The following is a 26,429-nucleotide window of genomic DNA, read 5'->3' as shown; positions in this document are numbered from 1 at the left end:
TTCGTCTGCGTGGACTACACAAATTTCAGACCCTCATTTCACCCCCTTAGGGGTTGAATTTTCGAAAATCCTTTCTTAGCGGATGCCTACGTCATAATAGCTATCTGCATGCCAAATTTCAGTAGTTTGAGTTGTGCGTTGATAGATCAGTCAGTCAGCCAGTCAGTCACCTTTACCTTTTATATATTAAAATTTCATTGAGTACACTACTATTATAACGGCGATTTGGCTGAAATTTGGAATGGAGATAGCTTATACCCTGACTTAGCACATACACCTAGGCTATTTCATCCCGGAAAATCAAATATTTCCCGCGGGATTTTAAAAAAACCGATATCCACGCGGACGAAGTCGCGGGTATCATCTAGTGTCTTAATAAACGACTTATCTATGATAATCTAATTTACGTCTATGACAGTTTGATTTATTTTCAATATGTTTTACAATGTTTCTCAAATACATACTAATCGTATGGTAGCTTATGTACGTTCATGGCCTTGCACATTTCCGCTATTTAACCATAGATTATATTCTAAGGCGCCTTTGGTATTGTCACAAGTTTTTCACATAACAATTACTGTCATGACCTTCTCGATAAGAAACAATTTTAGAATACCCATACTGCACGTTTTCTTCAATTCCCATGTACCAAGCACAAGTTCGCTCGTGCATGAAGTACTGCAACCATTTATGGGATACCTCTGCTAAGTATCAGCTTGATGCATAGGATTCGGTGATCGCGCTAAAAGACTCAGTGGTGACGAATCGCTGGTCAATTTTAAACTTCAAAGTTTGGAACATCGGCGCAAAGTTGCATGTATTTTACAGCTTTTTTTTTTTTTTTAATTCAGATACAAGTTAGCCCATGACTGCAATCTCACTTGATGGTAAGTGATGATGCAGTCTAAGATGATATCGGGCTAACCTGGAAGGGGTATGGCAGTTTTTATTAAACCCATACCCCTTTGGTTTCTACACGGCATCGTACCGGAACGCTAAATCGCTTGGCGGCACGGCTTTGCCGGTAGGGTGGTAACTAGCCACGGCCGAAGCCTCCCACCAAACAAAAGGATACATTTCGGAAAGCGTGCCGAAGAACTTTTCTACCTGGTTCCTCCTTCACCGTACCGCGAGGCATCGCCAAGGTCTGCACCCGTACGTAGTTGAAATTCCACGGATACGTACGAAGCGATTTGCCTCCTCATTTCAAATTCGAACCGCTAAGATTTGGAAAACCCTTCCAGCATCAGTTTTCCCCTCTAATTATAATATGAGTACCTTCAAGTCAAGAGTGATTAGGCACCTTCTAGGCAAGCGCACTCTATCTTAGGCTGCATCATCACTTGCCACCAGCTGCGCGATTGCGAGAGAATGACAGCTACAATGTCACGATCGCAATCACCTCTGATTAGTTGACGCTCGCTCACTATTGGCTACAATGCATTGTTGCAACAAGAGTCGCACAAATTCAGCCAATCACAACAATTGATATTGTAATAAGGATTGATGCAGGTATGAAATTTAAAAAAAAAACTTGATGTATAGATGAGGCAACATAAGTAGTAGATAATGCTCTTTCCATTCATCACAGGGGTTTAAAGCTAATTACGATTGACAACTCCACTCCCACTAGAAATTCTTTAATTATTATGTACTTACTTAATTTCAACAAAGTACTTAATTCTGTAATTGCTACCTATACAAAAGAACGCAATGATCTTATTGCACTATCAAACGGATTGCGTGCAAGTAGACATTAAGGCTGTACTTATTGCACTTGATAATAATTATCCACACGCAGCGAATTAAGTGTTCCACTAGATGCGGCGTTTGACAGTAACTTGTTCCAACGAACATCGGTATCTTGTCAATCAACCCACTATAGAGTTAGACGGAGTCTGTTTCTACAAACATAAATAAGTTAGAACAGACAAAGGTACAAAAACTCAACTATGATAACGTGAATAATAATTTAGAGTTATCGCGTAAGTTTAATTTTTACAGACTGAATACTTTTATAAGTTGTATCGGCAAAATTCGTTTGCGCAGAAAAGCTTGGTTGGCGCGTAGGCAACAACCAATATCGCTGTCCACACGGCATTCCATGAGACCATGCATAGTCAACGTCGCATGTTGCAGGCTCTTGAATATATTGTGCGTAATGGAAAGTGAAGTCTTCAATTTGGGCATTCAATCATTAAGATCTTAACGAGTTTTGGCTTGTAGCAGCACTATGAAGCGCTACATCTAGTGGAACATTTATATCGCTGTCCACACGCCATCCCATGAGGCCATGAATAGTCAACGTCGCATGTTGCAGTGCCGTGTAGTGCAAGCGAATTCGATCATTAACGTGCTAAATGAGTTTTGTCTTTTGACTGTACATCAGCGTAACTCATAAAAGTAGCAGCACTATGAAGCGCCGCATCTAGTGGAACATTTATATCGCTGCCCACACGCCATCCCATGAGACCATGAATAGTCAACGTCGCATGTTGCAGGCCTCTTGAACAAATTGCGCGTAATGGAAAGTGAAGTCTTCAATTTAGATGAGAACCATTGTTAATGCATCGCTCCACTTGATGCAATGGTGGTTTATTAAATGTATTCACACTTTAGTTGCTATGATTTGATTGTTTTCAATTATTTATTTCCTTCACCTTTAAAGGAAAAGCTTTAACGAATAGCTTTATCGTAAGGAAATTTGTATACCTGAGAGTTCTCCATAATGTTCTCAAAGGTGAGAATCCACACTTGACCGGCAGCGTGGCTAGACTATGGCCCTGTGGTGTGGCCGAAACACTTCTAATTCTGAGAGGAGACCCATGCTCAGTTGTGGGCTCGCGAGGGTCATGATGATGATGACTGAACAATGTGGCCAATTCTCTTGTACACAATCTCTTTAAACTAAATTGATAGGTTTAAATCTAATGCTATTCTTTTCTGCAGGCGACAGTATGAAAGGGATAGCAATAAATATAAACGTATCAGGCACAAAGTAGAATTAAAATATACTAAAATTTTAAATATTATGATATTTTTAATTGATAATGACATACTGAATAAATAATAATTGTTCCCAGCTACCCTGAGTGAGATAAAAGTCGTCAAAATTCGTAATATTACAAAAAATATGAAGCAATAACAATAAATCCTTTACAATATGAGCTAACTGGAAAAAATGTTCACATCGATTTAAGCTCTCACAAGTTAACAAACAAACCCATCAAACGAACAACCCTAAAGCCTAATATAATTTATATACGTTATAAGGTAATATAAGTATTATAAGTATTAACGTAAAAGAGAAAAATAAATATAGTTGGAGTAACGAGAAAAGTCCAACTTTAACGTACTTGTTAAATAGTAAACTCCAGGAAGACGCTCTGTTGATGGTCAATAAAATGGAATTTCCCGACTTTTAACGACAATAAACTGTTTTACGACGTACAGAATGCGGTCAGTCGCATTAGGAAATTGTTCTGCGATAGTATTTCAAATATCTCTAGAGATCGTAAAAAAGATGAAATGAAAAAGGAACCTAAGAGATATGGATTAAAATGATATGCTTCTCGAATTGAAGGAGACATTAACATTGGAATTCATAGTCAAGATAGGGGCTTCTTAAGGGGACCTTTCAGACAGCATGTGTCATATTCAACCATAATGCATTGAGGAGAAATTGGAAAAAAGCAAAATTAGAATTTTCATACAAACTATCAATATTGATAAAAAAGACCGTTAAAAACATATATGGATAATACATACATTCATTTTCCATAGAAGTTTTAGTGTAGACGATATGTTTGTCAGCATTTACCTAATATCTAAAAAAATTACAAAGGATACAGCCAATATAAAAATAAAAACATCAAAGAGATGACGCTTTGAAGCACAACAAATTTCTTATCCACTCTCATAAATAGTAAAGTAATAAACTTCAATAGAAAAACTCGATATAATTATTTTATGAACAAACAGTATTAATTAAATAAACAACAGAATACTATCAAACAATTTAATCCAGGAAGTTTGTGATAGTCAATAAAACGGAACCCAGGTTTTAATGACAATCAAGGATTTTACGATGGAATGGATGGGGCTAGTAGCACCAGGTAATTAATGTGTGAGCGTATTTCAAATGTCACACCAAAAGATAGTATCGAAATGAATGGTGTACTGTGAGTTTATAGTTTTTAAAGAATGTAATAAAAAGGCAGTTGGGGTCCCAAGAATGCTGAAAGCTGGAATGGCGACCTAGCATCGGAAAGCACAGCGTTGGCAGTATCCCCCACTAGGTGGGCAGATCACATCAAATGAGTCGCAGGGAGGTGTTGAATTCAAGCGGCGAAACTGAAATAACCGGCATGTGGAAGTCCTTGCAAGAGACCTATGTGCAGCGGTGGAGATCTATCAGTTGACGACGACGACGAATAAAAAGGGTATAAATAAAACACATCAAAAGAGTTACTTTGTACCGTATTATATAAATTAAGGAAGAGAATACAGTATTGAATTTGGAGGAAGAGAAAATGAAAGAAGGCACAACAACGATCATAATAATATCAGGAAAATAAAAGAGAAATAACGCCACAAGACTCTTTATGACGTTGTTAAGAGATACGGATGAGGCAAACGTGACATGCAACTGAGACTTGGCAAGCGTTGATATGAAACAGGAAAGACCACTTAGTACGTTGACAGATTGGCAGTGAAAATGAGAATTTTGAAATTCTTGTTATTTTTTGATAATTTGAAAGATTGTCTCTTTGTTTGTAAATACACGTCACTTGTGAGCAAATTATAAAAATATAATTATTATCTTCATGAAAAAGCACTTAACGACACACACACATCACGACGATTCCGAGGACTTCAAGGGCCAAATCAACATGGACTAATTTACAACTTCTGGCCTCATCAATAAGCAAATTTAAAAGGTGAGTCTGGTACGAATATTTCTATTCAATGAGATTTTACATCACACTGATCGTTGATAATATTCGAGATCGGAACAAAATAATGTCAGGGTTAAATGGACTGGCTCCTTGATCTAAAGTCAAAAATTGAGTTACACCGACTTTATTTTCGCAATGTTTCCACCTGGAGCGCTGGCTGTAGGTGAAGATGTATAGACAAACTTGAATTTTAAAACAAGGCAGTTAAGATTTAACTTAACATAACACTGAAGTGTTTCGACACTCGAATTTTATCAACGTTGATATCATGTAAAATATCGTACATGTCTCGTACGAGTCATGTATGTAAAAGCACACTGAGTATTCTAGATATTTCCTTTGAAATTGTTCGATATTTTTTAATTACGTACTAGTTACTAAATCTGTTTAAGTTAAAAAAAAGGACGTTCCGGAAATATAAATGTTTAAAAAAAAACTGTTAAAGTTAAAAAATACCTTTTATTACTTATAAATTGTTATAATGCAAATGATTTTCGATTCGATCTCGATTATACAACGGTTTTATTTGGTAATACGCTGGGAGTACTCGTAAATGTCACTTAGTTCTAACTAAAGGATAAAATGGCCCATAAAATGGTAACTCGGAATGGCTTTTTAAAAACACGACTAGGCTTGTGACTATAAAACTGATAATGTAATTATTTTAGAGGAATAAAAACTTTTATGGGAATACCGAAGAATAAGAAAATAAAACTTAATTTTGGGAGGGCAAGCATTTTCGAAGCATGATCGAATTAGAAATAAGAGATCCGTAAGAGAACTAGAGTAATCGACATAGCTCAACGGGTTGAGAAGCTGAAATGGCAATGGGCAGGGCACATAGTTCGTAAAACCGATAGACGTGGGGGTCCCAAGGTGCTGGTATGGCGACCTCGCACCGGAAGTCGCAGCGTTGGAAGATGCCAAGTATACCAAGTAGATTATCATATTATGAAAGGGTTACCTGTACAGTATGACACGCTTTTAGCCGGTTTTTTGGTGATCATGTGCCTAAAAGGTACTATTTTTTATGTGTGTGTGGTCAATAAAGTATTCAGGCAAACAAATATTTGGCACCATGTCCTCCCTATATGACTTTGTTACTAGAAAAATAAACTTCTTTTTATTTATTTCACACAGACACTGGTTCACCTTTAAAAAAGGAGTAAAATTATTATACTTTTGACATGAAATTTGACACAAAAAGTTAAAATGGCGCGTAAGGAGTTAAATTTTACGCCTTATACTCGAAACTAAATGTTAGTGATGGACCATCGGTCAACATAGTGCCAACACAAAACCATTTTCACATAATGCGTCAATTTTAATTGCCGGTACATCAGTGGGGCGCTTCGAATCGGCACAAAAAATAATTGTCATTTACAAAATGACATGACAAAATGACACACTTCTTTCCGCGTTCTTGTAAAATGCTCATTTCAGTGGATCTTCCGCTTAAGTTTGTGTCTCACAGGCAGCAGCGGGGTCTTCTCCGTTTGACCTAGGCCAAAACGGGGGTACGGGCCTCGAGGCATGGCCTCCTTGCCCGGGTGTGGCGCGGGGAAGAACGCTTCCCCGGTAACGTCCTTTAAGCCGTTGTCGGCTAAGGCCTGCCTTCTTGGCTTAGGGCCTCGAGGTCTCGGTTTTGTGTTGGGTCCAGGGCGCCCCTACTGTAGGCTGTGGGCTCGTCATTGTGCACAGGGGTATTATCAACGCCGGTAAAGCTTGCGTCGTCCTCATCGTCGTCCTCTTCATCAGCACGTTGCGCTGGTGTGGGTGACCGCAGAAGCTCGCGAGGTAGAGGACGCCCGTTTGGTGGTCTGGGTTGAAGCGGTGCTATCCCGTGGAGGTGTATGTACGGTCCATGGTCCGCGCGGGCGAACATTCGCCGCGCAAGTGCATGGACGTACTCCTCCACGGTGGGCGTCTTGGTATCCCGATGAATGACGTCGTTTCTGACGTACCTCGGAGCTCCAACAATCAGGCGCAGGCACTTGTTCTGTTGAACCTGTAGCCGGCGCTTCTGGTAAGCCGAACAAAGAGCGTACCACGCAGGTGCCGCATACGTCAGGCGTGAGCGGACATAGGCTCCGTAGATACGGAGTTTGGTCTTCGGTGATAGTCTTGAGGTGAGGACCTGGTACAGCATCGACGTGGCCGCCTTTGCGTGGTTCACGGCGTGATCCACCGTCGGAACCATGTTTAGGTTACAGTCGATGCGGCACCCCAAGTAGCACACCGAAGTCTGCCACTCTATGCCCTGGCCTCGAAGTTGGAGCTGACGTAGCGGCTTCCGTACGCCGAACAGAATGGCTGCCGTTTTCCCCACGTTGACAGCCATTCTCCATTTGTCCAGCCATTCAGGAAGCAGGTTCAACAGGCGTTGCATGCGATTAGTGGCAACAATTTGGTGATAGGACGACGCAAGATACGCACTGTCGTCAGCGTAAAGTGACAACAGTACGTCTTCCTCCCCCTCGCGCAGATGACCGGCGAGGGTAGGGATATCGTCTGTATACACTGCGTACAGACATGGTGATAGACAGCTGCCTTGGGGTACTCCGGCGCGTATTGGGCGAGGCTGGGAGTCCGCGCCGTCCACGGATACATAGAACGACCTGCCCTCCAGGTATGAAGCTACCAGACGAACGATCGCGGGTGGCAAGTTAGTGGAGAGAAGTTTCGCCAGGAGTCCGGCGTGCCACACGCGGTCGAAAGCCTTTTCGATATCTAGAAAGACCCCGACGGTGCAGTATCCTCTGTTCTTCTCACTGGCGATGTGGTGTAGTCCTCTTGCCAGCTGGAGCGTCGTGGAATGATTACTGCGAAAGCCAAACTGCTCATCCCTCGGTTGTAAGTGGGGGGCGAGCCTCCGCAGCAATAGACGCTCAAACAGCTTCGCGATGTGCGGCAAAAGGGTGATCGGACGGTAGCTCCCTGGTAGACGGCGGTCTTTTCCTGGTTTGGGGATAGTGATAATCTTTCCCAGCTTCCAAGTCTCAGGAAAATGTGAGGTACGGAGTACCCCGTTAAAAACTCTCGTCAGTGCTACGAGAGCTCTTCGAGGCAGCTGCTGTAACGCGGCGATCGGGATCCTGTCAGGGCCTGGCGCCTTCTTTTTTGGTAGTCTGAAGACGGTCTTTCTCAGTTCAGACGGAGAGATAAAGTCTTCTCCCTGAAGCGGAGGTATCTGGGCCGACAGGAAATCTTCCACTTGTTGGTAGATCGCCGCGTGGTGTCTGGTCGTGGTGTCGTCGGTGGCCGATGGGTTGGGGGTAAATTGACCTTCCATATACTCCGCCATGATCTCTGCTCTGTCGATGGCGGAGTATCTTCGCCTACCCTCACGGTCTAGCAGAGGGTAGGCGGGTGTGGTAGTTCCGGTAAGAGTCTTACAGAGGTGGTACAGGGTGGTATCTGACTCCGACGCCACATCGATGATATCCTCCCAGGCGGCATCTTCACGGGCGCTGAGTGCATGCGCCAACTCCTCTGTAAGACGGTTGAGATCTTGCTTGACCCTTGGGCAGCGAGTTCGCGCCCAAAGCTTGCGTAGGGCACGTTTTTTCACAAGCTTGTCTCGGAGTGACCTCGGCAGCAGATCCCTTCGGCCAGCGTGTGGTTTAGTGGTCGTTGCCGCGTCTTTGGCATTTTGTATGGCCACCATGAGTGTACGGGCGGCCCAGTCCACATCCACTGGGGTCGATATCGGTCCTACCAGCTCAAACTTCGACAGCGCGCTGGCGTACTTTTCCCAGTCTGTTATGGTTCTGGGAGGTGGCGGTCTCACAGGCGGCACTCGACTGCTATGTTTCAATCGTCATTGGATAGATAGCGCTAATTGGACTTTTGAGTCGCACCGCTAATGCGCCGCCGCAATAAATCCGATCCAATCTTCTCCGAGCTTTGGTACATGCAGCATACTCCATGGTATAAGGTTTAACAATTGAGCAAGAAAGCTGCCGGGAAAATTAATCACTTGAACTTCTTTTTGGTTATTCCTTTTGAAATTTCACCGAACAAGAATAACAAATTATAAGTCGCGAATACAGTATATCGTCATCATCACCATCAACCGATAGACACCCGCTACTGGATGTAGGTCTCTTATAGAGATTTCCACACGCCAAAGTCTTGCGCTGCCAGAGTCCAGCGGCTTCCTGCGTATCATTTGATGTCATCTGTCCACCTAATAGTGGTCCTTCAACGCAGCGCTTTCCGGTGCGAGGTCGCCATTTTAGCAGCTGGGGACCCCAACGTCTTCGGTTTTTCAAACTACGTGCCCTGCCTATTGCCACTACAGCTTCGGAACCCGCTGAGCTATGTCAATTCTTTGGTTCTCCTACTCCAGAGAAACTCCAAGCGTAGCTCTCTTCATCACCCTGCTGAATGACTCTAAGGCTGAGATCTATGCAGCGCACTTTGACCTTGACTTAAGATACTGTTAAAAGGAGACAGCGTTATATTGCTGGCATAAACCTGTCTCGTTTTAACTGAAACTTAAGTCTGAGCAAAGTCAAAGAATGCTCTATAGATCTAAGCTGTCTTATGAGAGCCATAGTTAGCGACCGTGTCCCATGTAGTAGTTTTAGTAAAATGTAGTAGTAACACCGTTAATATTTTGTTAAGTTGCTTACACAAAAGTCCGTGCGGTTTATCACGTTATCTATACCTAGTCTTATAATATTTACTGAACAAAAATCAAAACTTAAAAATACAAGACAAAGATAATAAAAATTGTAGTACATTAATTGGTTAATCCAAAAAAGACAAATTACTTTTCGTAACAACTTTATCAGCTCTATTAAGTTCCCTAGAAGTTTATAAGATAACCTCTGACCTGATGCGGCAATTAATAACAAATCAAATCATAAATGTGGAAATCAAAAAAGATCTTTATGATTGAGGGAATAAAGATAAATTTACAGCAACACTAAGTAGCCTATTTGGCAGAATTAAAAATAACTGTCCATTTCAAGTTGGTCCCGACTTGAGAGTTCAAGAATAAGTGATAACATTTAGTGTTATTTATTGCAGCACAGAATAAATAATGATGGTGAGGTTGAACTGCATGCAAGTTACATTGATGCAAATGAAGATACAAAACAGATGTGGTATTTCTTTTTAAATTGATCTAAATATATAAAAGGAAAACCTGACTGACTTGTCAAACTTGATCCATCAACGCACAGCTTAAACTACTAGACGGATAGGGCTGAAATTTGGTATGCAGATAACTATTATGACGTAGACAAGCTTAGAAATATTTAGGGATTGAATTTTTTTTTAAAGAAAAGAGTTTAATGAGCTAAAAACTGGCTAAAAATTAAACTATCATTTTGGCAAGTTTCACACACTTTTGTCGCGTCGCATTCTTGCACATCTGTGGTTAAGAGGCATCCTACTATAAATCTTTGTTAAGATAAAAAAGCGCCATTGAATATCGAATGAGGAAGAGCAAAAAAGAAAACTATGAAAAGATTGTTTCCGAAAACGGTGATAAAAGAGCCACTGTACGAATAAATTTATTGCAAGAGTTATTTTGTATTTTCATTGCAGTTTTACTCAAACAACGTTTTATTTTGAGTTGAGTCGTTATGTTTGACAAACGAGGGCTCCAGGAGTCTGACAAGATCTTGTATCTCGTCTTATTAAGGTGCTATTTTTAGACAAATACAAATAATAACAGCATAAAGACTACAGATTTAAAGTGAATCATATTTTATAGGGTTATTCCGCACGTTGCTTTAAGTCTAAATTACAGTGTATATGAGACAAAGGCCTAAAATACAGGAGGAGGTTTTCATCATTACGACACTACAGATAGTATAATGTTAATTCTGTGCTCGTCTACTTAATAAACGAACACATTTTTCACACCACTCGCTCGACAATGCCTTATTAAAAACGTGTAAAGTTCGTCATTACATTCCTATCACTTAGCCGGGTTGTAATGTTGTGCTGATATCCATTACGCCTTAAGGGATTTAATGGGATTTGTGATTGAAATCTGAAAATGTCTAAACTGCCTTTTTTTCGTTAGCCGGCAGCATACGGGTAGTATAGGACACATATTGTGTCTGAAATTATGCGCTTTAAGCAAAATGTCTCTTTTGTTAACGTTCAATAGTTTTCTAAAGGCCGCGACGACGGACGCCCAGATTCACCTACAAAATGAATAAAAATCGCAAATCACTGCGTTTATTTGGACTATACAAATTGTGCGGATGTTTTAAAATGACACTGCATAATTTCATACTGCTGATTGTCACGCAAAAACACTTTACAGGGCATAACTACGAATACAGTGCGTCGTTATATTAAAAAAAAGCAACCGAGCGTCTCTTGTGAGTTTGTGATGTGAACTACTGCGATCAATCAGAATAAATGACAGTGACACACAGTTTATGGTTTATGCATATATGAATTTCAAACTGAGAATTTCAATTTAAAAGGGTATGTGTCTAAATAAAAATCCTCATTCCTTATTTTGCAAAACAGACCAATGGCCAATCTCTCTCATGAGACGACCAATCAAACGAGACAGTTTCATGTTTGCGTTTTATGTTGACCATGATATTGAAAAGCAAAAGGATGTAACTTGTGAGTATAGTTTTTGTATTTCACTAAAACTAGTGGCTCATGCTTGTGTTTAAGTCGTATCGGTATAAGTAAAGGACACTATGTGTGCGTTTGCCAGCGCTTGCTCGCGACTGATTGGTCCGACATGCACGCACACTTACGACCATGTAAACGACGTAACCACAAGTAAAGTTCACTCGTCTTCGTGAATCGCAAGAACTATACCTACCTTCATTCAGTGTGATAAAGTTATATTCATATATAAGTCAGTATAAAAAAGTTGTTGACATTCGGAATTCAATGTAAAAAAATCTGTCTTATAATCAAACTGCTTGAGATAGTCCCATTAAATAGAAAATGGTTTCCTTATGGATTTAAAAAATTGAATAAATTTCATTGCTCTGAGTGAATTTTAAATTAATTCTGAATTATTTTTTTCAAGGTAATAGACAGTAAGAATTCCCAATTGGACTACGGGACTCTAAAAATAACCCTCTATATCGTTTTTGCTACTGGTTTCCGCATGGGTAAACAGTGATAATGCAATCCCCATTTACGTAGGGTCACTACAATAATATAGTGAATTTCTATTGTCATACATCTTACCGACATCATATTTATTGATTTTACACGTACTAAAGTGTCGAAACGTGACTGAAATGAAATTGATATTATTATGAGCGTGAGCGTATAACCAAACATATATTTTATTAACAAGTTAACAATACATGAATGTACTTATTCATGGTTGGAATAGTTTGCCAATAGGTTTAATTTGGGAATACTTATTTTTATCGGAGAGAGGTTTTAGGTTTTAGCAACCTTACTGGACAAGCCTAACTTTCTAAGGTAATAATTGTCACTGGAGCCAAAATATGAACTTCGAGCACAAAAAGCCCCAGAAACTTTCTAGGAGTACGAGCTACACAATAAATGCGGTATGGCCGTCTCCTACACACCTCTTCTACAATTTATCAAACATAAGTAGTCGCACTGCATAGTTCAGATAACTCTCAAATAATTTCAGCGAAGAAACAGACCAAAATATTTAACACCTGTTAAAAAATTATTCTTCTTCTTTCTTTTCTTGTTTTTCAACATGGTCATATCATTTCGTTCCTTACAATGGTTTAGGTGAAGAAAGTACTATAATATATAAGTATGTAATTATTACACCATATGGCATTTTTCCAAAGACCAAAAACCCAGACCTAAAAAGATAAGCATCGTTGGCATCACAAACAGAATGTCAAGTCCAAATGGCAGGCTTACCTTTGCATGGTCTTTTTGTAAAAGGACACCGTCTGGTCGTTATACGTTACGCATCGTCACTTGAACTCTCGTCTAACAGTATTATTTGTACCAATTATACTTTGTACTGCTATATTTGTTCCACGGCTTAATGTGAATGCACTCTGATATAAGTACTTAAGTTAGGTACCTACAATATTGAAACAAAAAAAAGTTGGATTTTAATTTTTGTTTGAATTTCTTTTTTAGTTACTGGGATAGTAAATAAAAAACTGATTGGTTTGGTTATAAGTTAGAACTCCTAGAGTGTAAAAGTAGTGGATAGTACGTTGACGGATGACAGAAGTGAGTGGAAGAACGTAGCGTGAGATAAGGTAAGGAAGAAGAAGGCTATCAGTTAGAATTCCAAAGAAGACACATTGAGATAGTGGAAAAATTATCAGAGAACACAATATCCCAGAGATTGCAGGAACTGCATCGAGAATTATGTTCAAAGACGTTGGTTTAGTAACAAAAACGTAGTAAGTGGGTAAGTACTTCAAATAAGGCAATAAAAATAAAAATAAATGTGCGCTTTCATTTGAAGTGCATAAATTATTATGTTGAAACAGGACATAAAATAAGTAACTTTAGAAATTGCTATTTTAGATTTATATAATATCTTTATCCATAATTCTGTATCTTTCTGATTTATGCGTTTTTAGACGTGAATTTATGTTGGTATTAGTATAAGGTACCTACTTATTGGGTTTAACGGGTTATAAAAGGTGAATGCTGCGCTAAACGCTAAAGTGGGTTTATGAGTGTACATTTATAATAATTACAGTTCTGAGGCTTAGAGAAGAACGAAGAACTTAGAGTAAAGGAAAGTACCTACCTACCTACTTCGTTTTATGCTTAGCATTGTGCGTCTAATAGGTAAATTAAAGCAAGGAAAAAAGACGCGGAAGGATCTGGGAGCTGACCACATTTTTTCCCTTAGAGACTCCTATTATTTTGACGTGAATAATTTATTAAATTTTCAAGGTGGCTGGCAGATGGTTGCTACTATAATAAGTGTCTGGCAATGCATGACGTGATTTGTAGTACTATTCTAAAGAAAATATAAAAATTAGACTTTATACCTACTTTGGCGTAAGAATTTTTTACCTGTTATCTCCCAAAGCCACCATGATTCAAACAAACGTTCCGCCCAGTGTTGGGGACAATACGCAGAGAAACTTTCAGCTTTTATAAAATAATGAAGGTCTGGCACGCGCTGGGTCTTAGGCCACTAATCAGTCACAAAATATCTAGGACGACGATCGATAAGAAATAAATAAAGAAGCAAGTGACTAATAATAACGTGGCCTAAACAAATATATGGTTTTTTTCCAACATAAATAAAGGCTTGAAATAAATGATTCACCAAAAAACAGTAAAAAAAAATCAAGATGAGTGAAAGTCTAATCAAATCAATGATAGATGAAGGTCAATAAATAATAATGTTGAAAAAGTGGATAAAAAACGGTCAAGTGCGAGTAGGAACCGCACACGAAGGGTTCCGTGCAAGCATAACACTAGTATAACAGTACGCGGCAGAAAATAATGCACATCGACCTTTAGAAAGAAATAGCGGTTTCGTAGAGCATAGTCTCTGTCGTTGAGACCGACAAAACTTCACATAGGTATGAGTGAGAGAGACAACGCTCTACAAAGCCGGAATCTCATTCTAAAGGTCGATGTACAATATTTCTTGCCGGCTATTTATTGTACCTGCTTTTTAATTTTATTTAAATTTGCACGACAGCCATTTTTAAATTCGTCGTCTTGGTTATTATTATTTTGTTGTTACAGCGACAATAGAATAGAAATATACACTCAGTGAAAAATTTAACTCTCTACCTATTACGGTTCATGAGATACAGACCGCTGACAAAGACGGACAGACAGCGGAGGCTTAGTAATAGGGTCCCATTGGCACCTCCAGGTACGGAACCCTAAAAAAGCATCAAGACAAATTGAGTAAGCGTCTGATAGCTGTTAAAAGCATTACTATTTCATATCCAATCGATCAGGTAATGAACTCTAATCAGATCTATGATCATCATTCAAATAGATAAAACTGATTGACTGTGGTCTGTGCCTTCTTTGACTATACTCGCAGGTCGATGACTCGTCTCACGGCATTGATTCGATAGTTTGCATCTACATAGTTGATTGTTTGTAATCGACATACAGAATTATGATTTGCAATTAGGTAATATTGATTTTGATTTTGATTGATTGAAAAATCCACAATTGCAAAAATTGAGGAACAAGGTAAGGAAAGGTCTACATCCCCTGAGGATGCTGCAGCGTCGGGGCGAAACGTGCGTCGACTGCGTTTTGAGATTTGTGTGGTGCTGCGTGGTGGTGGTGCGTAATGCTTGCCTGGTGGCTGGTTTTTCCTTTTTTTCATGTTTAGCAGTGGGAGGGCGGGCGGTGCATGTAGCATACAGATTCAACTTGTTTCAGCGGATTATTGCAAATTAAGCTTTTGGTTCATTGTATTCAAACATTGTTCAGGGCTAGACCACACCCGGATCTTAGCTTATTAATTAAACAAGAGTGGACGTTATCTGAACATAAAAAGACGATCAAAAACACTGAAACTAAATTTTAATAACGTTATTAACTCAAACGTGTAATAAGATACAATTATAATAATATTTTCATAGGAAACAAGTTATACAAAACTTTATGAGCCATAAACACCAAATAAAGTTATGTACAGTTACTTTGAATAACACAAACTGCCCTCTCGTCTCGAAAGTTACCGTTGGGTAGAGCTACCATTTGTATAATATCTTAAAGTTGGGACACTAAAACGATCCTTGAATTCAATAAAAAAAAAATTGGGCCTCCTACTTTTTTGGGTGTAACATCTGTTGGATCAATTTTATATCCTTATAAAATGTAGCCTTTGTCACCCGGACCATAATAAGAAATCGATTGACACCTCATTCATTAAAATCGGTCTAGTAGTTTAGCCGCTACAGTGGAACACACAAAATAGTTATAAACATACATACATACATAGATAGACTGCTAAAATCATAACCCTTCCTTTTGGCTTTGCCGTAGTCGGAAAAAAAGTATCTTAGTAAAAATAATCCTGAACTTTAACTGACGTGCGTGTCCGTACGTTCTAAACATACGTCAGACGAACGATTGACTCTAGGTTGAATACTGAAACGTAATTAATGAATGTTTCAACCTAGAGTCATTCATTATAACGATTACTATGGATGATGGTAATGAACTTGCTTCTAGTCGAACAAATGCCATCCAGATTCCAGAACATCGTTTTGGAATTTCGAACAATCAGCCCAAAATAGTAACACCAGTCTTCACATCATTCGTAAGATTGAGCCCTTAAGGGATTTCTTCCAACTGATTTTGAACAATGAAACAATATAGTTATCTAAGAAATAGACCAAATTAAAGCAAGCCAAGCCCAAACGTATTAGCGACAAAGTGTGTATTACAAAACAGATTTTGTATGATGATAGGATGAAAATAATGAGTTTATTAGGTACTTCATTAACAAGCAATACAATGGAGCTATCAAAATTATTCAAAAACCTAGAATATGCCCTTCCGCTTTCTTTAATTTTTATAATATCCTCTACTCTAAGGTTGCCTGGAAGAGATTGCTATTTTAGTAATAAGGCTGCCTATTGTACTTGCAAACATCTTTGTTATATTTCTATGCTTTTGGTTTTGGTGTACAAATAAAGAGTATTTTACTTTAATTTTACTTTACTTTATTAATCCGAGTAAATCTAGAATTATAGGGTTCCTATAGTTGGTACAATATGTCAAATTGAAGCCGTGATGGCAGCGAAGCGTGTCGCCGGACATTTATAACAGATGTATCCACTTAATACGAAAGTTAATTTAGGGTTTGGGGTGCGATGTATAAACGAACGCGCTCTGTGAGGAATTAAACTCGAATGTAAGTTATACTCGTATTGCAAATAACCGTGACCTTGTTGGTTTACGCTGGTCATACACGATCAAGTTTACCGGTCAAGTTTGCAGCGGACTTGAAGCGGCGTCCAGTACACTTGACTAATCTAATAAGACTTATCAGTATGCACTTGACGGTGCATCGCTATCAGTTGATTGGACGCCGCTTCAAGTCCGCTGCAAACTTGACGGTAAGCTTGATCGTGTTTGGCCAGCGTTGAGAGCTTAATAATAAAGAGGATAAGATGTTGATCATTGAATTAAATGTATGGAACGTCTAATTCGGACAAAAATCGTGTTTTATGAAGCTGTCAAAATTAGTATGGCATTGGACATCAAGTTGTAAGCAAAAACGAGTTGCAGAAGCGTTGCAGCTCCTGCAGACTGAGTGCCCATAGATATATCTATAGAATTAGTAGTTAGGTACCTACTGCATCCGCAAATTTTTTGTTCGGAATAATGTCTGTCTATTGCGTAATACACACCTAGGATTGGTTTCCGCTACGCTTCAACGCGCGGCGGAGACCCATTCGTTGTTGATGCGTTCGCTTTACGGAAATATTAAGCAGAAAAAAAAGTGGGAACTAGAAACCTGTCGAATATGAGTTAATTAAAAATAATAAGAAGACCTTGGTTAAGTGTCGGAATCTTGGTAAGAAAACAAAGAAAACATTAACAATTATAAAAACTACAATTAAGGATCTAAGTTTCTGCCATAATAAAATAAATGAATACGTATAATATTTAGATTCACTGTTTCATAAGTAGAGTCGTTAATGATCCAAATTAAACACCGATTATGGGTGTAAAGCGCCACCCAGAAGGGAAACGTCACTTAAAAGCCATAACACGAGCCCGAATAAATATAGACCAAGGGGATTAAACAAATGGAGACTGTGTGTAGATTTATGCACTCCCGGTCGACAAATATAAAGCGAGCAAGTGGTTTCAGAGTTAATTTAATTAAAGTGAAGGAGACATACGATGCAAACAGAACTCTACATCTCGGAGCTTAGTACTGTGAAGTTATTTCCATTTATACTTCCATACTGTGTCTGTAAGCTATGATAGCTTAGTGGTTAGGACGTCCGCCTTCTAATCGGAGGTCTGGAGTTCGATCCCGCGATAAAGCGGCATTAGTTTACTTTTGTATCCCTGAAGGTGTTTTCGAACTAAGTGCTTTGCGCATTGCCACTTCGGCAACCCGTTTAGCTATATTTTACTAGGTATGACATTAAACGAATTATAGGGACCGCTGGATTCAGGCGGCGCGGCGGCGCAAGAACGCGTGTGGACTTATATATACTTACAAGAGATCTATGTCAGCATTGGACGTGTATCGGTTTGATAATGATGTTGATGAGCCCTGAACGATTAATGTTATTCAAGATCGACAATCGATATATTCTAAAATCTAAAGGCCTATTTAGGACTACGTTAATAGTTACATGACTTTATGATAAAATGGCGGTGTACTTGAGAAACCTATGTGAGAAACTAATACGGTATTTGACAGCTAGTCAAATCAGTAACTTTTTATCAAACGTCAAAACGCGCGCTTAGTAATTAGACTAATTAGTATGCGAGATTCTATGAAATACCGGTGTGTGACGTCACAGTCATTTGAAGTGTTTTTTTTTAGTTTCCTCGATAATTTAAAATGGTTATTGCACTTAAAACCAACAAAGGACGTAGATTTTACGTATTTTGGAAGACCCTTTATTTAATAATCACTGAGAAACAATTTATTTTTGATGTAGTCAAATACCCAATTGTATAGAAGGATGGGTCAAAAACTTTTTAAAAGCATATCCACTTGAAATCAGATTATACTAAGCAGAAAGAAAATCTGTTCACACTAGCAAGAACCAAGCAATTTATTGATAAAAACTTGTCCACTACCGCCGTCAAGGGTATTCAATTTGTGAATATTTTATGCAAAGCAATCACAATCTATCAACTTTTAATCAGCAATAAATATTCAAGGGAAGGCGGCATTAGTCTGCCAAGGAGTTATCAACACTCGTTTAAGATGAGGTGATATAATTAACTGGTAATTCGTTTTTAGGGTTCCGTACCCGAAGGTTATAGTTCGTAAAACCGATAGATAGACGTTGGGGTCTCAAGGTGCTGGCATGGCGACCTCGCACCGGAAGACCCCCCACTAGGTGGACCGACATCAGAAGAGTCGCAGGGAGCCGCTGGATTCAGGCGGCGCAAGACCGTGGCGTGTGGAAGTCCCTACAAGAGGCCTATGTCCAGCCGTGGACGTCTATTGGTTGATGATGATGATGATGACCCGAAGGTTGCTTGCCAACGGGACTCTATAACTAAGCCTCCGCTGCCATCCGTCCGTCTGTCTGTGTCTCGTAAACCGTAAAAGGTAGAGAGCTGTCACAGAATATGTATTTCTATAGCCGCTATAACAACAAATAATAAAAATTTCAAAATGAGCGCCATGAAAATTAAAAAAAATATTTCTTGTACCATGGCACGGAACTCTTCGTGTGCGATTCCGACTCACACTTGACCGATTTTTTCAGACTTATTGTATTTAGATGTTCGTGACTATTAGTATGCAGTTGTAGTGTTTGCGTGTCATGATACCTGCCTGGTATGTCACGATACCAGCCGCTCTCTTGACTTTAACATTTGAAAAATTATCATTATTTATTTTTGCAAGAATCACGAGCGAGAGTGAACGTTGCGCGTGAATTGAAATTAAAGTGATTTGATTAAAATTAATATAAACTTTCATTTATGAACTTTCAACAGTAGAAGAAGGCCGCACGAAGACTAATACCTACCTAAGTACTCAGTTTTCATAATTCTAGAAATTAGTTTTCTAAATGTGTAAAAATAAAAAAGTCCGGACTCAATAATTGACTCATCAACACCCAGCCCAAGGCTTAACACCTAGAAACCATTATAATGCAGACGATATAGGAATAACGGATTTTTCAAAATTCCCACGGGATAGCGAACAAAGAGGATTTACATTTTCCTCGAGCGAAGCCGCGGGCGGTCGCTAGTATTTACTACAGTTTTTGAAATATTTTTTAAGTTTGTGGTAGAAATTCGTTATTGAGAATGAAAAACCAAAAAAAAGCTCTCAAACGACAGGGAAATCGAAGTCCCCAAAAGTTACTAAGCTACTCAGAATATTTTATTCATTTAGTTATTCAGTCACAAGTTCTATATTATAATCCCTATAATCAGCTGTTAGTGATACTCGTGGTGTAGAAGCCGGTAAGGAATCGATAATACCCAAGAATAATGCCTTAAGCTGATATGACTGTCACCCGTCATTATAAACCGCTGACTGGCGACTTCCTTTGGTTAATACTAGTAAGTACCTACTTTCTACTAATTTACATAATATGAAATAAGTAGGACATTCTATTCCTACTTAAGTAGTTAAAAGAGGTTCAATCTTCCTTTAACTAAGTAGGAAGTTGTGTACAATGTGGATTGTAAGGTCTACATCTCCTGAGGATGCTTCGGTGTCGGGGCGAAACGTGAGTCGAGTGTGTTTTGGGATTTGTGTGGTGCTGCGTGGTGGTGGTGCGTGTTGCTTGCCTGGTGGCTGGTTTTTCCTGCATGTTTAATAGTGCGAGGGCGAGTGGTACATGTCGCATGCTGCATTTTGCACCATACAGATTCGACTTGTTTCTGCGGATTATAGCAAATTATGCTTTTGGTTCATTGATCAAATAATTAGTATTTTCAATTTTCAAAGTAAGATAACTATACCAAGTGGGGTATCATATGAAAGGGGTTTACCTGTATATTCTGAAACCAATTTTTATTTATTTTTATGCATCATAGTTTTTGATTTATCGTGCAAAGTGACGAAAAAAATTCCCGAGTACGGGACCCTCGGTTCGCGAGTCTGACTCGCGCACTTGGCCGGTTTTTTAATCAAAATGTTACACTATGGAAATATGCAATACATAAGCAATGTATAAGACCCGCAAATTGCTATTGCGCTGGAACCATCTCTCATTACATCGAAATGACGTCATTTAACGTATATTTAGGTAAAAATATAGCATCAGCTCGAAACTTCAGTCTTGTGCTGACGCCACTAAAATGGCGGCCACACGCATTAGCAATTTGCGGGACTTATAACAGCTATTACACTACCTTGTGGCACATTTAATTCGAACTGTTTTTTATTACACACTATAGATAGGGTTACTTCGTAAATTCGTCATAATTCAATTATCTACTCCAGTACCTTTTAATAGCGCCACGGCAGCCCACGTTTTATAAATAAAACATTTTTTATTACCGATAAAAGTTTATACCCACGGCCTTTACAAATAAGCCGTACGCCGATATGGACTAAGAGCCCGTGAAGGCCAGACCTTCGTTATTTTATAAAAACTTTAAATTTTCATGCTGAAACTTTAATAAATAGTTAAAAGGGTGTCTGGCAGGGGGTTGCCATGATCCTTGATTTCTATTACTATTCCGTAGAAAATATAAAAATACACTTTATAAGTACTTTGACGAAATATTTTATACACCTTTGTTGCCTGTTATCTGCCAAGGCCTCGCCGATCAAACCTTCATAGTCACTGATCATTCCTATCTGTGTTGGGGACAATGCGCAGAGAAACTTTCAGCTTTTATAAAATAACGAAGGTCTGCCCCTAGCAGGCTCCTTCTCTAATATACCTACTAACGCCACGGTAATCAAATTTCATAGTTCATTTTACCATGATGGTGTTATAATATACATCGATGTATAATATATACACTACATAAAGAGTATAACGGGCGGATATTTTTAAAAAACAAACAATGGCTTCTGTTCACGAAACTTAAACACGTGTTAACTAGCGGTTTGTAAACTTTCAACAAAATAAAAACAAAGCTTTTATGAAATTCAAAGTTTTGGATAGAGGCAGGCTTTACTTTACGGACGTCCGTGATATAGGTACAAGGAACAAGCTTAATTCGCTATAATCCATCAAAACAGACCATCATGTCTGCTATAAGACCTTAACCTTCTTGCCAAATTTCATGATTCTAGGTCAACGGGAAGTACCCTATAGGTTTCTTGACAGACAGTCAGAAAACAAAGTGATCCTATAAGAGTTCCGTTTTTCTTTTTGAAAATGGCGTAATATTCAAGTTTTGGAAAAAAACAATGTACTTAAGTAGGTCTTCCTATTTAACATGAAAAGCTAAATTCGAAATTTAAAAAAATACATAGTTTGACCTCTCGAAGTATTTTCAAAAAATTATGAAAGTGAAAGTTTCTTAGACAATTTATGGAAAAAACCGTCACAGGTAACCTAACACTAGCCCTGATGTAACTAGTACACCTATGAATAATTCTATTGACCGGGCAATCATCTAATTGAAGCCACTTGAAATGATCTAGACGTCCTAATAATGACACATTGAACCATAACAATAACGGCTCGCATGATGTACGATATCTGATGGCAATGATTCTGATGATCAAATAATTTTAAAGTAGGTGTTCGCATCTTATTCTTACCCATGTTTAGGACACCAGTGTATCCAAAGGATAGACATACTTATTTTATTTTAAAACTGCTAAATCTCGTGACTTTAATTGTCAGTCAGTCAGATCAGTTTTTCAAAAATCCCATGCGAACTCTTTAATTTTCCGGGATAAAAAGTAGCATAATATGTCCTTCCCCGGGATGTAAGCTAACTCTGCACTAAATTTCATCGAAATCGGTTAAACTGTTGGGCCGTGAAAAGCTAGCAGGCAAACAGACAGACACACTTTCGCATATTTATAATATTATTAGTATGGATCTAATGGGCACATGCCTCCCTCCGATCCTTTCGCCATTCCCTATTCTGTGCCTCTTCCTTCAAGGGTTCCTTTTTTCCTTTTGAGGTAGGTACGGTACCCTAAAACCTGTTAGTATGTATTAAATTTCTAAAATACGTGACATCTTACAAGTAGGTTATAAGGAAACTGTATATTTTATCATTAACAATACAATGAAATAGTAAATAACGTTTCCCACGTTTACTTAACGTCGCGTCGAGCAAATCACTTGTTATAGCAATCAGTTAACTGCCTTACGAATTTGTTTAATTGTCATGCACGTTGTCAAGATAATCAGTTGTTTAATTTTTAATTTGATTAAACAAGATGATTAGATGTAAACATGACGTTAATGTTTATACTCGTGTTGTTAATGAAACTGATGATGTTAATTTCATTTTGTTTGATAGCAAGCGCAAATTTTATGGCTCTAAAGATAACAATATGAATATTTAAGTAAAATAAACTGTACTCGTTTAGTAGGACTTACCTATTAAAATAATTATTTTTCTATATGTATAATGTAAAAGGACAAACGGATTGTCTTTCATATCAATACTAATACCGAAAACAGCTGGCAAAAAACAGAAGCTGGCAAGATTAAAAAAATAGAAATAGCGAGCAAACGAGCAGGCGGGTCACCTGATGTTAAGTGATTACCGCCGATCATGAATATTTGCAACACCAGAGGAACTGCCGATGCGTTGCCGGCTTTTCAGGAATTTGTTGGTCCGCTCCTTGAATAACCCCATGTTGTAATCTGGTGGCAAAACTGCCGATAGAAGTTGGTTCCATAGTTCGCATGTGCGTGGAAAGAAGGATCACAACGTACGGTCGAAGTGCACCAGACACCCAGGTGGTGAGGGTGAAATTGCTTACGGTGGCGCGCGGTGCGGTGTAAAAAACGGAGGGTGGAATGAGGTCAAAAAGCTCTTCAGAGCACTCCCCATTATAAAGGAGATAGAACACGCAAAGAGAGCTTACGTCTCTGCGGTGCTCCAGGCTTTCCAACGAGTCTAAAGAGCCTACGAGAATAAAGGGGAATTCATATCCAGTGTCTAGGATAATAAAATAATTGTAAATGTACTTACATCAAAGAAATGCGGCCTCAGCCTCCCTATAGTGTACTTGGCGACATCAGTGGTGAGCTGTTGGCACGCGCAGCCGAAGAGGAACACCCCGACGACTCGGTATACTTCCCACACCCATGCCGGCATTTCGTAGCCGAGGATGACTCTTGACCGGCCGCCCTTGTAGTCACGTAGCCTGATCCATTCGGTGAGGCACATCTGGTGACAAAAAATAATAAATTAAAATTGTAACACCGATTTTAGTACTCGACTTGTAAACTAGGTGGCGCCAGTAGAACGTTATGTCGCGCTACGCCCGCGCCGTCTTGCTGGGACAGAGTTCAACGCTAGTTTTCAATAGTGCCAACTCTCATAGACTGTAATAGTGTACGAAAATATAAGTTTATGTCAAGTTCGTCCTCTTTTCTTCATCGCCTGAAAAAACCTCCTCTACAAAATTTAAATATACTTTCTTCTTAGCATGTTGAACTGCCAACTCCTAGCGATGAGTTGACGACATTTAAAACCTCTTCGCTAAATAATAGAATCTGTCGCTCTTTCCAAATCAATGGACATCCTTCTGTGACTCCGGCTCCTGTTACCTGGCACTTTTACTATCATTGTAATAATTATTGTATTATCTTCTTCTTCTAAATATAGCTTTTTATGACGCAGGCATCCGCTAAGAAAGGGTTTTTGAAAATTCGACCCCTAAGGGGGAGAAATAGGGGTTTGAAATTTATGTAGTCCACGCGGACGAAGTCGCGAGCATAAGCTAGTGTAGGTATAAGTGGAAGGATTCCACACAGGATTCCTACGCAAACGCTGGATTAAATCGCTGTTGTGAAATAGGGGTTTGAAATTTGTGTAGTCCACGCGGAAGAAGTCGCGAGCATAAGTTAGTTAAACGTAAGTGTGAATACCGGAGTCCGGAACGGTCAAAGCGCGTGGGTATAACCAGCAATTTTTTTATTAACATTGACAATGACCTCCGTATCAGAGAGCGGCAGTAGGAGGGCAACCTCTAAAAATACTGTTCTTGTATGATATCATGGTTCGATAAAAATAAACCTTATAAATTATAATTTTGCAAGTCATATCAAAACTATCACAATATGTTTGTGACGATGTTTTTGTATTCATTTCAAATTGAGTGCATCGAAATTTTTGAAGTGTAAATAAACTTCTTTACAGCCGTACTCAGAGTCGTTAATCGTTGGCGTTTCCAACGTTCGCACCAATTTTAAACTTGAGAGTTTGCATTTAGGTCCTTTCCTTAAAAGTAGACCCCCAAACTGAACGCAGTTCTGAACGGGGGAGTTTCAGAAATTCCAGCCGCGAGGCTACAGCGGTCAGCTTGACCGTGAATTAAAAAAAAACATACAATCGAATTGAGAACCTCCTTCTTTTTTGAAGTCGTTTAATCATTTAACTCGCAGATGTGTTATTGAAATGGGTTGACCAGCGCACAGTACAAGGCCGCTGCACATGAGGCAGGAAATTCATGTCATTATGCAGTCTGTACTCGTATTCGCTGCCGGATTTTTATTGTTGCCTCAAATAGGCGCAGTTTTGCCTCACAACGATTTTATTTTCCGTTCGCAATTTTAAGGTTAACGACTTTATTTGGTGAACTGTAATTATTAAAATTTCTGTAGGTAGTTACAACTTAAAGTCTGTTCACTAACATAGTGTCGCTACCCAACTTGTGTTTATTATTTATATTCGTATTTTATTACAATAACCATAAGAATAATACAGTATTCTATTTTATTCTTAGAATAGTAAACATTTACTTATCAAACGCAGTGAAAAATAACATAATAAATGCAAAACATTAAGTGTGCCTGCGGGTGTTGCGACACTAAGTCAGCGAACAGACTATACAGCCTTGATTATTACAGCTTACTAGAACTAGCTGATTCCCGCGACTTCGTAAACTTGGTTTAGGTTTTTAAAAATCCCGTTGGGAACTCTGATTTTCCGGGGTGAAAAGTAGTCTATGTCACTGTTCAGGTCTTAACCCATGTAAAAAATCACGCCGATCCGTCGCGTTGCTCCGTTGCGACGTGATTGAAGGACAAACCAATAAACCAACCCACAAACACACTTTCGCATTTATAATATGGGTAGCGATTCTATAAAATAATATGGAAGTAGCTGATGTGACTTACTTCAGCGAGGTTTTCTCTTTGATTTTCCGTGATATGGCTCCGGGATTTTTTTTAAATCTAAATCCACGCGGTAGAAGTCGCGGGTATCAGCTAGTAACACATACTCAGCCAATCACATGAACTGAGATGCAGCAATGATTGAAAGTAGAAAAAAAGAAAGAAAATCCTTTATTTTTGAATTTTGATTGATGCAAGTTTTACGCAATCGAGCGAACTAATAATGGACGACATATTTTTTAGACACGCAAATCTCTCTGAAAGAAATATCATTAACCATACAATTTGATCATGAGTGAGGCCTACCATATCGAAAGCACAGAATAGATTGTGACTAGGTCCTCAAGTTCGCCATACAATGTCAACTTCAGAAGTCGGTTTAAAAATAAAAACAAAATCATGCCGTTTACCACGTAAATACATTTAAGAGTGATGTTTGTCTAAGCATGGGCGAAAATAGCTCACAAGAGTTGATTACCATAAAAAATACCATACATTTACGCTCATCGCTAGTCGTCGGGACACTGTATGACCTCTTTATTCACTTATAGTGTAAGAGACAGTGCTATACTTGGTATCAAAT

At 38.9% G+C, this 26,429-nt stretch overlaps 4 protein-coding genes across 4 annotated transcripts in view; 2 read left to right on the top strand and 2 right to left on the bottom strand.

Moving 5' to 3' along the window:
- The window catches only part of LOC117991552 (putative phosphatidate phosphatase), a 362,451-nt gene that overhangs the window by 32,344 nt on the left and 303,678 nt on the right, over window positions 1-26,429 (bottom strand). The gene's annotated exons all lie outside the window — the stretch shown is intronic.
- Window positions 1-26,429, top strand: part of LOC117991780 (mitochondrial potassium channel ATP-binding subunit) — a 325,288-nt gene that overhangs the window by 150,117 nt on the left and 148,742 nt on the right. The gene's annotated exons all lie outside the window — the stretch shown is intronic.
- Window positions 1-26,429, top strand: part of LOC117992053 (dystrophin-like) — a 248,937-nt gene that overhangs the window by 146,229 nt on the left and 76,279 nt on the right. The window lies entirely within an intron of this gene.
- The window catches only part of LOC117991549 (putative phosphatidate phosphatase), a 105,595-nt gene that overhangs the window by 17,962 nt on the left and 61,204 nt on the right, over window positions 1-26,429 (bottom strand). Inside the window, exon 3 of the mRNA XM_034979143.2 lies at window positions 23,697-23,894. Coding sequence (XP_034835034.1) covers window positions 23,697-23,894 — 198 coding nt within the window. The remainder of the gene's footprint in view (window positions 1-23,696; window positions 23,895-26,429) is intronic.

This window comes from Maniola hyperantus, chromosome 20, assembly GCF_902806685.2.
Source record: "Maniola hyperantus chromosome 20, iAphHyp1.2, whole genome shotgun sequence".
Taxonomy (NCBI): domain Eukaryota; kingdom Metazoa; phylum Arthropoda; class Insecta; order Lepidoptera; family Nymphalidae; genus Maniola; species Maniola hyperantus.
This window is presented reverse-complemented; position numbering and strand designations above follow the sequence as displayed.